The 13,277-nt window shown below is 38.7% G+C and overlaps 1 protein-coding gene and 1 pseudogene across 6 annotated transcripts in view; one reads left to right on the plus strand and one right to left on the minus strand.

Moving 5' to 3' along the window:
* PLD1 (phospholipase D1) overlaps positions 1-13,277 on the plus strand; it is a 204,390-nt gene that overhangs the window by 96,481 nt on the left and 94,632 nt on the right. For all 6 annotated transcript variants that reach the window (XM_019463174.2, XM_019463175.2, XM_019463171.2 and 3 more), the window contains 3 exons: positions 3,427-3,579; positions 4,614-4,763; positions 5,471-5,554. In XM_019463174.2, the coding sequence (XP_019318719.2) occupies positions 3,427-3,579; positions 4,614-4,763; positions 5,471-5,554 (387 nt within the window). The remainder of the gene's footprint in view (positions 1-3,426; positions 3,580-4,613; positions 4,764-5,470; positions 5,555-13,277) is intronic.
* Positions 11,314-12,373, minus strand: LOC109275100 (histone chaperone ASF1-like; annotated as a pseudogene).

Raw genomic sequence — 13,277 nt, forward strand, 5'->3', positions numbered from 1 at the left:
TGTGGCGTGCCATGTGCCCACTAACTTGTACCACAAGTCAAGCCAGGACAAGGGACTGCCTTTAAAGAAGGAACTTTAACAGATATATGATCCATCCACTCTCTTTTATCGCTAACCGAGTTTTATCGACAGGCAAGCTACATGTCTGCACTCATAACTCAGGCCCTCAGAACCACCGAGTCCTTGTTTATATGATGGCCTGGGCATTTTTATTGAGCAGTGCTATGAGAATTCTTATAAAGTGTATAATTTCTGCATTTGCTGACAGTTATTGAAAACGTTATCCATTATACTATTCAGTTGCCTTCTCTTAGGTCCCACATGAGAAACTTCTTTGGAATTTAATTTTTGAGGGATACCTTTTTATTTCTTTAATTTATTCACTGGGTAAGAAAAACCGGGAAGCTCAGACCCACCCTGGCATGCCATCACCATAATAATGTTGATGTTGTGGTTCGGTATTTGCTTTCTGTGACCTTGATGCTTTTCCTTTTTTTAACCATATCACATGTATGCCCTTTACTGTACATTATCCAAGATCCATCCCACCCACTTTTATTGGGTAGGAGTCAGCCTATATTAAAACACAAATGAATGAAATGAAACTACGTGGAGATTTGTCTGGATTAAATCCCATATTATAAAGCCACTAAATCGTAACGTGGTTAGCAAGTTCAGTAACAATTTATTATAGATTTACAGCATTGTTTAACTTGTGTTCCAGTGTTCTGGTCTTTCCTGTTCCATAATGTGCTTTACTTTGTCTAATGTTTGGTATAATATGCCCATTGATATTTTATTCGGTTATGAACTGATTTATTTGATCAGTATACAATTGCAAGTAAACGTGATTATACGGTGGTGTATGCAGTGTGAGACAGTTGCCATTTGCATTCACTTTATTTAAAGTTTATTTATTTTGAGAGAGGCAGAGACAATGTGAGTAGGAGAGGGACAGAGAGAGAGAGGGAGAGAGAGAATCCCAAGCAGGCTCTGTGCTGTCAGTGCAGAGCCCAGTGTGGGGCTCAATTTCACAGATTGTGAGATCATGACCTGAACTGAAATCAAGAGTCGGATGCTTAACTGACTGAGCCACCCAGGCACCCCATATAGTTACTATCTGTCACCATGCAAAGTTATTACAATATTATTGACTATATGCCTTGTGCTGTATTTTGCATCCCTATGACTTATTTATTTTATAACTTGAAGTTTGTACCTCTTAATCCCCTTCACCTATTTTGCCTGTCCTTCCACCCCTCCTTGCTCTGGTAACTAACAGCTTGTTCTCTGTATTTATGAGTCTATTTCTATTTTGATTGTTTGGGTTTTTTTAGATTTCACATATAAGTGAAATCATATGGTATTTGTCTTTCTCTGACTTCTACCACTTAGTGTAATATCCTCTCTAGTTCCATCCATGTTGTCACAAATTGCAGGATCCCTTTTTTATGGCTGAGTAATAGTCCGCCACGTTTTCTTTATTCTTTCATTGATAGACACTTAAGTTACTTCTGTATCTCAGCTATTGTAAATAATGCTGTAGTAAACTTGGGGTGCAGACGTCTTTTTGAATTAGTGTTTTTGTTTTCTTCAGGCAAATACCTAGAAGTGGAAATGCTGGATCATTTGGTATTTCTGCTTTTATTTTTTAGAGGAACCTCCATACTGTTTTCCAGAGTGGCTGCACCAATTTACAGTCCCATTAGTAGTGCTCCAGGGGTCCCTTTTCTCCACATCCTCACCAACACTTGTTATTTCTTGTCATTTTGATAAGACAAAGAATTTGTAGCCACAGAATCTGCATAACAGGATACCCACGTGATGCATATTCACAGCCAAGTAGAAGAAGAATTATTTTATGTTATTCTAGTAGCTTGCTAACCTGCACATTACATCTCTATCCTTCATACCTTTCTTTCTGAAACATAGTTATAATGATATTATCATCCTATTTCTTGCCTGGGCATGAGGATTCTCTTATTTAATAAGAACCCTGGTGGTGTGGTCTTTTTGTTGTTTTTTGTTTCTTGTTTTTTTTTTTTTTTTTTTAAACACAGATTGTTAGGCCTTTTTAATGGATCTGTGGTGGGGCTTGGGAATATATTATTTTTTTGAACAAACATCTCCAGATATTCTGATGGCAAAGCAGGTTTAGGAAACACTGGTTCAATGATATAAAATCAGCCTTCTGAGCATTTCCATCAGACCCTCCTCAATATGGCCTTTGTCCATTTTCCCCTTTCTCCACTCATTTGCCCATTTTTCTTTACTATCCTCCGAGACCCTGACCTCACCAAACTCTCTTCCAACACGTGCTGCATTTCCATACCTCAGTGCCTTTTCCAACTCTTCCCTCAGTGTGGGATGCACACCTTGCCACCCTGCTTTGGGCTTTATTTAATAGGATCCTTTCTGGCCTTGCTGCGATCCACGTCTTTGGGAGAGTGCCTCTAGCCCTTTCTCTGAGAACTAAGGACTCCCTCCTCCTTACACCCATTACCTTTTCATTTTCTAGTACCTTGTTTGTACCCCACTAGCCTAGTAAGCTCTCTGGAAACCTCTGTGCTGTTTCCACCTCTGCCCTAACTCCCAGCTTATCACTGTATTTTTCCACTACGAAACTCTCAAATATATATCGAATTGAATACATACATACTTTGGAGAGATCATGTCCTATTGAATATCATTTATGAATAGTGCTTAAAAACACAAGTAATTTGAATTTTTTGTGTTTATTTGTTTTTGAGAGAGAGAGAGAGAGAGAGAGAGAGAGAGCACAAGCAGGGGCGGGGCAGAGAGACAGGGAGAGAGAGAATCCTAAGCAAGTTTTGAGCTATCGGCATGGAGCCTGATGCGAGGCTTGAACTCACAAACTGTGAGATCATGAGCTGAGCCGAAACCAAGAGTCAGACGCTTACCTGACTGAGCCACCCAGGCGCCCCAAACCACAAGTAATTTGCAATGAAAAACAGAATATGTGGAGTATTCGATGCTCATTGGGTTATTTTCAAAGGATGATTTTTATCTACTGAGAGGTTTATTTACCTCTTTTATGATAGTTTATTTTAGTAAACATTTTTCCAGTTCATTTCCATTTTTCCAACAGCTTGGGCTCCTGCTGTACATCCTGCAAGCATCACCTGCCGATGTTGGGGACATTCTTTCAGGCTTTGCCATTAGTGTATAAAAAGCTAATGAATTACTTTGAATTGCTTGATCCGGGTCCTTCTTAGGAAACTATGATAGACTCCTTATGAGTTTTCGTTGTTGTTTCATGGTGATTTTTAAAAAAAGAAATCCTCTGTGTAAAAAAAACAATATTATATCTACAGTCTGCTGGAATGTTTACCTAGCTTGTCATAATTTGTTGTTTTTGTTTCAGTAATTCAATACAACTCTAAAATACTTATTACCTTCTTACAGGTGGTTGATAGTGAAAGATTCCTTTTTACTGTATATGAAACCAGACAGTGGTGCCATTGCCTTCGTCCTGCTGGTAGATAAAGAATTCAAAATCAAAGTGGGGAAGAAGGAGACAGAGACAAAATACGGGCTCCGAATTGATAATCTTTCAAGGTAGAAATTTCAAGTATTTTAAAAAGATTTCTCTCTTTTTCTCTCAAAAAGTTTTTCTCCCAACCTTAAGTGAAGGAGGAGGTAAAATAATTTAAGTGTTAGAACATTGTTATTTAGAACTCATCTTTGATCAAAAATAATGAAACTACTTTTCTTTATATAAATTTTTAAGAATTAAATATTCAGTGTGCAACAGAATAAATAATCACATGTATTGATTTGTGTTTGTTTTAACAAAATGTATGCCTATTAATAAAATTAACTACTCAATGGTACCAGTTTACCAAACAGATAAGCTAAGGAGTGATAGTTTCACATTTTTAAGAAACAAAACTTTATAAATTGATATCCTTTAGTTAACATAAAGATTTGATTTACAAAAATTCTATTTACACATAGATTTTAAGAAAGATCTCTTGAAAGGATACTCAAGCATACATTTACTATAGATTTTATTAGTGCGTGTGTTGATAAATGTTTCTTTCTGGAAGGCTATAGTTATGTAATACGTGTTGTCATTTTCTCTATATATACATTCGGCCTCATGTATATGAATATATTATACATAAATTTTTCTCTTTTTCACACATTGACTGTATATGTGTATACATACACGCACACACACACACACATGCACATCCTTTCTAATACACATTGGCATGTGTTTTGTGTGTCTGTGCATGTATGTATGTGAAAAGATGACCTTCCTGATTTTCTCTGATGGTAAAAGGTTCAAGATTATCCCCCTCACAGTCTGGTACAGTTCTAGGTCATAGTAAATACCTTTATGCATGTTAGCATGAAGGAGTGAGTAAATAACCTGAAAATTTATTTTTGCTATATTGCCACGTACTGCTGTATATATACAGTTTAAAAACTTGCTGAAAATGTTCAGAAGTCTGCTTTCTTGATAAAAGTAAGATGCTCTTTGCTTAAAATTTTCAACAAAATGTCATGTGTTTAATTGTTAATTTTTTTTTTAAAGAGACAAAACAGAGTGATCATTCTTTTCCACATTTTGCTTTTCTTTGAAGGACTCTTATTTTAAAATGCAACAGCTATAGACATGCTCGGTGGTGGGGAGGGGCTATAGAAGAATTCATCCAGAAATATGGTACCAACTTTCTCAAAGACCATCGATTCGGGTCCTATGCTGCTATCCAAGAGAATACATTAGCCAAATGGTAAGATCATATTGCTCTAAGACTGTTGAGGTAGTCATAGTATCTAATATAATAGTAGGTGTAAATTCATCTGGAATCAATTTTCGAGGCTGTGGTAAGATAATATGCATTATACTTAACAAGGGCCTTTCTTTATAGGACTACCTGAGCATAGATTGGTTTTCCAACTTTTGTTTTTAAGATTTTTACAGTGAGCTTGAGACAGCTAGCTTTAGATTTTGAAGTTTGGCTTTAAAACCTTAACGTCATACATTTTTTAATGATGCAAAGAAAATGTTTATTTAAGTTATTAGCCATCATCTAAGGACGAGAATTTACTTGCTAGGTATTTCTTTGAAATAAAAAGCATTGCGTGGTTTTCTGCCCATGGATTGGAAACTGGTCTGTTTTCAGTCTCAGAAGAACAATGGTGTGAGTTCAACAGGATGAGAGAATTCATCTGACTCATGTGATGATGAGACCAATTTGTTGTGCTCTAGGCAGAATCGGGTCGCTTGCTTCCGTCTACTTACTGTGCTTCCTGCTAGTTAGTAGACAGAAGATGGTATTTTCAATCCTTGGTTTTCAGTTATGCAAAGTAAACTGGCGGCTTTGTAGAAACTCAGGCAGTGGCTTCGGTCTTTCACTTTGCCGTAAAATATGTTTGCTTTCTTTCTTTCTGTAAAACAAAAATAAATGACACACACAAAAAAACCCTTGTTTTTTAGGTACGTTAATGCCAAAGGATATTTTGAAGATGTGGCAAATGCAATGGAAGAGGCACAAGAAGAGATTTTTATCACGGATTGGTGGTTAGTATTTGTCTAGGGGGATTTGGTTCGGAGGCCTCTCTGTTTAGAAACGTAAAACAGTTGTGCTGTTCCAGAATCATATGTTATGAAAACCAGCAGTACCTGTAGATGGTCTGGCCAGAGTCTCAACCAATTAACTGGAATAGCCTTCAGTGAAAGGTCTTTTCAAAAAACTTGGCATCCAAATATATCCTTAAAATATTTAGTTTTAACAATTTTGGTTTGTCTTTCCAGTTGGAAGTAGACACTCAAATATTCATTTTAGTAAAGATTATTTTGTAGTGCAAACACAATTGTACAAGTGAGAGAAAATAATCTTCCTTGGGTGCCTTCCTCATTCGGCATTTCAGTCACCAGATTCAGTGAATATCGTTCTGGATTGTCCCTTTGAAGCTGGAAGAGTTCCATTTGCCTATTACTATTAAAATGTCCTTGGTATTGACTAGGCCTGTTCAGCTTTTTTGGAGATACATCAGATTTCAGCTTTTTGGCCCTCTTTACAAATCTCCATGAGAGCTATGATGCTTCACAGAGCCACTGGAAATCTTGTACCGAAAACTCATTTAGCTCTTGAGAAGTTGTTCTCTTGGAGTTGGTATATGCTTGATAGTTTGACTTTAGTTCCAGTTACCCATCTGCCTGGACAGTTAAAACCTACTGCAGATGCCAGAGTTGAGTGCAGTGGAAATGAACCTGTCTTGAATCTGTTTTCCTTCTAAGAACTTAGTTGTTGAAATACTCCTTATTTTTCCCTGTCCTGTTTCCTTCCAAATGCTACCTTTCACATCTAAGCTGTGAAAATATCATCATAATTTATTTCCTCCTCATTCTAGATTTTGCGGGGGAGGGAAGAAGAATTAGGAATATGAACTCATCCTCTTCTACTCTTTTGTCTTAGTGATGTAGAAGTATATAATTCTACAGCATGCTTTCCCAATCTGAGCACTATTCATATTTTAGCCCAGATAATTCTCTTTGTTATGGGAGGTTATTCTGTGCATTGTGGGATGGTTAGCACCATCAGCAGCCCTGGCTTTTACGGATTAGATGCCAAATAGGCTCCTAGTTTGTGATAATGTCTTCAGACATTGCCAAATGTCCTCCAGAGGGCAGAGTCCTTCTTAGTTGAGAACCATTGATCTAGGGTCGATAGATGAGGTAAGTGGGGGTGCCTGGGTCACTCAGTTGGTTAAGTGTCCAACTCTTGATTTTGGCTCGAGTCATGATCTCACGTTCTCAAGTTTGAGCCCTGCATCGGACTCTGTGCTGGCAGTGTGGAGCCTGCTTGGGATTTTCTCCCTCCCTCTCTCTCTCTGACCCTCTCCTGCTCGTTTTCTCTCTCCCTCTCTCTCCCAAAATAAATAAACTTAAAAAAGATAAAGTATATGATGGTCAGTATCATGTCTGTGAGCTTGTTTATTCTCGTGTGCGCGGAGGAGCTTAATCTTGGCCTTTATAGTCACATTTTGTCTCTCTACTCAGTTACCGGGAATAAAAGAAAGTTTCATACTTAAGAGCTATTTCTTTGGTTGAATACTTTATAAGCACTTATGTGAATAAATTCAAGCTTAAAATAGTACTATATTCCTTCAGAAAATATTTCTGAAAGTTTGATGAAGACATGAGAGAGACTGAAAATAGTGTTTCCATTGAGCCCATATTTTCATGTTTTATGCAAGAAAATAATATTCTTTTGAAGGTTCTGAACACTAAAATACAGGCTCTCATTTAAACATCTAAAGAGTTGGAGCCTTGGATGTTTTCTACTGTCGGCAAGAAAATAAACCAGGTTATTTCTTTTCTATGGCTGTCTAGGATAACATCTTATTACCACACTACCTTTGAAATAAAACCTTCGTTGTAACTTCCCTCATCTTGTGAAGAAAATTCTTGTCGTGCCAGTATATTGCAAAAGAGAGCATCAGAAACTGAACCAGTGCTGATATGTCCAGATCTGAGAGAGTGAAAAGCATAAGTAGAAGATGCACATGTCCTATAGAAGCTTCTGATCTGATTCAAGAGCTGCCACATGCTTAAATGAAAACTGTACTAATAGGTTTATAAAATAATTCATGTGCAAACAAAGGGGGATACAGTGAAATGAGAAGCAACCTGGGACCTTCTAGTGCTTAGTTCCTTTGTTCATTAATTCGTTTAACCACCCAGCCATTCATTCATTAACTTATTCATTCATTCATTCTAGATCTATTTAGTGAGCACCCACTCTGTGACAGGTACCAAACTAGGCTGTGCATATATAAAGATGACTGAGAAGCAGCCCCTACTCTGAAATGAGATAGAGTAAGGAAGTCCTATGGAAGACAACAGATTGGGGAAAACTGAGTGATGAGCATTAAGATAGCAGGAGGCTGTGAAGGAGGGAGCCCTGAGGCAGGGCGATAACTGAGCCTACAAAGCTTCACCTAAGAGAAGGCTGGCCTGGGGCTTAGTGCTGGAGTTGACCAGATGGAGATAGGCAAATGTTTTCGGCAGAGGGATAGCCAGGACCAAGGCATAGAAGGGTGAGAGTGCACAGCAACTTTGGAGGAGGGTGGAGGTTGTGTGGAGCTGAAGCATAGCATCCTTTGGAATGGCGGGTGGAGATGGCCCCCAAAAGATGGTTCAGAGGAAAACTGTGAAGGGTGCTGGCTGAGCTGCTAAGGAGTTTGCACTTAGTCCCGTGAACACTGGGAACCACTGACAATTTTTAAGCATGGGGATTTTAATACAATTTGTTTTCTAAAAGGGATCATTCTGGTAATAGTGTAGAAGAGGAATTAAACACTGGTTCTAGAGAACACTTGGCACGCTCTTGTGTGCTCCATTCTCCAGGAGAGAAATGGCAACGGTCTTTGCTCAGACCACCTTAGGGACCTGACGATTACGGACTTGGGGCAAGTCCTGTTTATCTTTCTCAGGGGTAGTTTCTAAGGCACAAAGTAACATTGACAATAATAGTGATTATTTGTTAAATTCTTACAAGTGCCAGGGGCTATGTTATAGTTGAGAAAAGTGAGACCCATAAGGGGGAGGGGAAGGAAACTGCCCACAGTCACCCAGTTGGCAAGTGCCAGTGCCGGCTGGGCTCCAGGTGTGTCTGCTGTAGCGTCCCCGTGTCATGAAGCCACCTCTCAGGGGAGCCTGCCACTCGGATGGTGTCTGAAGTGCCTTTTATTTTTGTTTATTTTTTTGAAGTTCCTTTTAGATCTAAGATTCTTTAAGTGCAGATTGAACTATTTTGAGGTACTAAATAAATTTGTAATCAGATTGGGGTAGATTTAGTTAGGAGAAATTTTCTTTTTTTTTTTTTTTAAATTTTTAAAAAATGTTTTATTTATTCTTGAGACAGAGACAGGGCATGAGCAGGGGAGGGGCAGAGAGAGAGGGAGACACAGAATCTGAAGCAGGCTTCAGGGTCTGAGCCGTCAGCACAGAGCCCGACATGGGGCTCGAACTCACAAACCGCGAGATCATGACCTGAGCCGAAGTTGGACGCTTACCCGACTGAGCCACCCAGGCGCCCCAGGAGAAATTTTCTAAAGAGGTAAATTCTGAGGTAGGCTGTCCAGTTAGAAGAGGTAATGACTCATTAAACAGCCCAGACTATCTAAAAACTAAGAAGAGTACATTTCAGCTGGATGTGAAGGTGTCTTAAGAGATAGTTTCCATATAAAGATCAGTGAGCATTCTCTACTTCATGTGTCTGGATTAACCACAAGAACATTTGTTTTCTGTCTTTTCTGTGCTTGGTGCTATTTCAAGGACTTAGCTCTTCAGTGTCCATTGAAGTATGTCCTCAAATGAGGTGGGACACCAAGAGGTGGCTCCGAGCTCCATTGGTACATGGCTAATTGCTCTTAGGACAGATCTGGAGAGTGTGGCTTAGCTCAGATTTCTTCTTGATGGTGGTGATTATAATTCATCAGGCATGTGTCAGCAGGCACGTGTACGGTAGCATGTGGAGTCTTCACCATGGTGGGTTCTCTCCCCAGCCTGTCAGGGTGAGGAGTGCAAGCCGTGTCTGCCACAGCCTCTGTGCTGAGCCTATGCATGAACCATGTCAGAAATTGACAGGATTAGTAAAACTGAAGAGTTTTAAAGACCAGATTTTCTTTTTTTTTTTTTAATTTTTTTTTAACGTTTTATTTATTTTTGAGACAGAGAGAGACAGAGCATGAATGGGGGAGGGGCAGAGAGAGAGGGAAACACAGAATCGGAAGCAGGCTCCAGGCTCTGAGCCATCAGCCCAGAGCCCGACGCGGGGCTCGAACTCACGGACTGCGAGATCGTGACCTGAGCTGAAGTCGGACGCCCAACCGACTGAGCCACCCAGGCGCCCCAAGACCAGATTTTCTTAAGGTTTTAACTTTAATTCCAGTATAGGTAACATACAGTGTTACATTAGTTTCAAGTACACAATATAGCGATTCAACAGTTCTGTACGTTACTCAGTGCTCATCGTGATAAGTGTCCTCTTTAATCTCTATCACCTATTTCACCCCCCGCCCCCTTCCCTCTGGTAACCATCAGGGTGTTCTCTGTAGTTAAGAGTCTGTGTTTTGGTTTATCTTTTTTTTTTTTTTTTCCTTTACTCATTTGTTTTGTTTCTCAAATTCAACATATGAGTGAGATCATATGGTAGCTGGCTTTCTCTGGCTGATTTATTTCACTTAGCATTATACTCTCTAGCTCCATCCATGTTGTCGCAAATGGCAAGATTTCATTCTTTTTATGGCTGAATAATATTCAATCTGACACACACACACATACACACACACCCCATCCCACATCTTATCTATCCATTTATCTATAGATGGACACTTGGGCTGTTTCCATAATTTAGCTATTGTCGATAATGCTGCTATAAACATAGGGTTGCATGTATCCCTTTGAATTAGTGTTTTTGTATTTCTTGGGTAAATACCCAGTAGTATGATTACTGCATTGTAGGATAGTTCTATTTTTAACTTTTTAAAAAAAATTTGTTTATTTTTGAGAGAGAGAAAAATGGAGGCATAGGAGTTGAAGCAGGTTCTGTGCTGATTGAGAGCAGAGAGCTGGTGTGGGGCTCAAACTTATGAACCGTGAGATCATCACCTGAGCCGAAACCAAGAGTGGGACACTTAACTGACTGAGCCACCCAGGTGTCCATATTTTTAACATTTTGAGGAACCTCCATACTGTTTTCCACAGTGGCTGCACCAGTTTGCATTCCCACCAACAGTGCTCGAGGGTTCTCCTTGCCAACACTTGTTAGCTCTTATGTTTTTTATTTTAGCCATTCTGACCATTATGAGGTAATATCTCATTGTACTTTTGATTTGCATTCCCCTGATAATGAATGATATTGAGCGTCTTTTCATGTGTCTGTTGGTCATTTGTATGTCTTTTTTGGAGAAATGTCTGTTCATGTCTTCTGCCCATTTTTTAAAATTGGATTATTTGTTTTTTGGGTGTTGAGTTTTTCAGTTCTTTATTTTAGTTATTAAACCTTTATCATCAGATATGTCATTTGAAAATATCTTCTCCCATGCAGTAGGTTGCCTTTTAGGCTTTTTGTTTTGTTTTGTTTTTTACTTAAAAATAGTTGTATTTATATTCTACAATGTACTCAAATACTGGTTTTCTTGCAAACTTTCTACAGGATGTTTTTTGAACAGATTCTTCACATTGTGTCTTGACTGTGTTCTTATGGAATTAAAGGGAAATAGTTTTGTGTGTTTCTATAGCTTAATTTGTACTAAAGGGATGACAGATGGTCACATGCAGTCCATGAAGGATTCTGACATGACGAATAGTCAGTTTTTTGACATGGGCCATCCATCCCTTTGATGCTGAAGGTAATGCATCTGTTGAAAGAAGTAATTATAGATTTGGATTACTGATCTCTGCCTCTTCCAGTTTTTCTATATTGTCTTCCCATATAATGTAAACTCTCGTGACTCTAGGATTAGATGCCAAAATGTTCCTTTGAAGCTTAGAAAAGTCTGGTTTTCCTGGCAAATTTTCCCATACTTCTGTCTCAGTATATTCATTATTTACATAGCAGCCAACTCTAATAAATTCTTGCCCTCAATAGGTGCATGTAATTAGCACAACTGTTATACCTATTGCATCTGCATCTGGAATGAGTCTTGGATTAGGTGCCTCAGCTGGAAATAAAACATGCCATCCTGCAGAAACAGGGCCCACTAAGAGTCTAAAACTTAATCATATTCTTCACTTTCTGCAGAGCCCACATAGAAAATTTTCAATTCCAAGTCTTCAGACAGGTCCTCGATGCACTTGAAGGAGTTCTTGAACTGGACTGGGTTGTAGGAAGGAGAAGGAATATCCAGCACCACTACATTGTTCATTTGAACCTTTGGAAAAAAGCAAACAAACAATGGGAACAAGGGTCTTCTTGTGGCACAGTAAAGTCCAGTGTGCGGCTGTTAGAGACAGCGTAGACTCTGACCCTCGAAGCATCTGCCCCGTGTGGTGCAGCAGTGATTTGAGAAACTTTTTTCCTCTTTTTATTTATACCCGAGCACTCCACAGTGTTTTGTAGCTTTCCTGTTTTACTAAACTACAGCCCCCAATTGACTGCACCCAAGCTCTGACCCTCCTCCTCCAGCGAGGGCCTCACTGGGGAGCAAGATGGAGTCCCTCTCCCAGAATGGGTCACTTCAGCTCCACCTGCTGGTGTGGATTAGGACTGGTTACCTTTTCCTTTTGTTGATGATTTCCTTTGCTGTGGGGAAACTTTATTTTGATGTAGTCCTAACAGTTTATTTTTATTTTTATTTCCCTTGCCTCAGGAGACATATCTAGAAACATGCTGCTAGGATTAATGTCAAAGAGATTACTGCCTGTGCTCTCTTTTAGGATTTTTATGGCTTCAGGTCTCACATTTAGGTCTTTAATCCATTTTGAGTTTATTCTGGTATAAAAGTGGTCCAGTTTCTTTCTTTTGCATGTGGCTGTCCAATTTTCCCAACACCATTTACTAAAGACTGTCTCTTCCCATTTTATATTCTTGCCCCTTTGTCATAGATTAATTAATTCATTATATAAGTGTGGGTTTATTTCTGGACTCTATCCTGTTTTTCTGTGTCAGTACCATACTGTTTTGATTACTATAGCTTTGCAGTATATCTTGAAATCTGGGGTTGTGATACCTCCAGCTTTGTTATTCTTTCTCAAGATTGCTTTGGCTATTTGGGGTCTTTCATGGTTCCATACAAATTTTAGGATTGTTTATTCTAGCTTTGTGAAAAATGCTGGTGGTACTTTGATAGGAATAGTATAGACTTTTTGACCATATTTAGTCTTCTAATTCATGAACATGGAATGTCTTTGCATTTCTTTTTGTCATCTTGAATTTATTTTATCAATGTGTTATAGTTTTCAGAGTACAAGTCTTTTACCTTTTTGGTTAAGTTTATTCCTAGGTATTGTATTATTTTTGGTAGAATTGTAAATGGGATTGTTTTCTTAATTTCTCTTTCTGCTGCTCCATTATTAGTGTATATAAAGGCAGCAAATTTCTGTACATTGATTTTGTATCCTGTGACTTCACTGTATTTATTCATTAGTTCTAGTAGTTTTTCAGTGGAGTCTTTAGGGTTTTCTATACGTAGTATCAGGTCATCTGCAAATAACGAAAATTTTGCTTCTTCCTTTCTGATTTGGATGCCTTTTATTTCATTTTCTTGTCTGATTGCTGTGGCTAGGACTTCTA

The sequence above is a fragment of the Panthera pardus genome, unplaced genomic scaffold (genome assembly GCF_024362965.1).
Source record: "Panthera pardus isolate Hobbes unplaced genomic scaffold, ASM2436296v1 HiC_scaffold_16, whole genome shotgun sequence".
NCBI lineage: Eukaryota > Metazoa > Chordata > Mammalia > Carnivora > Felidae > Panthera > Panthera pardus.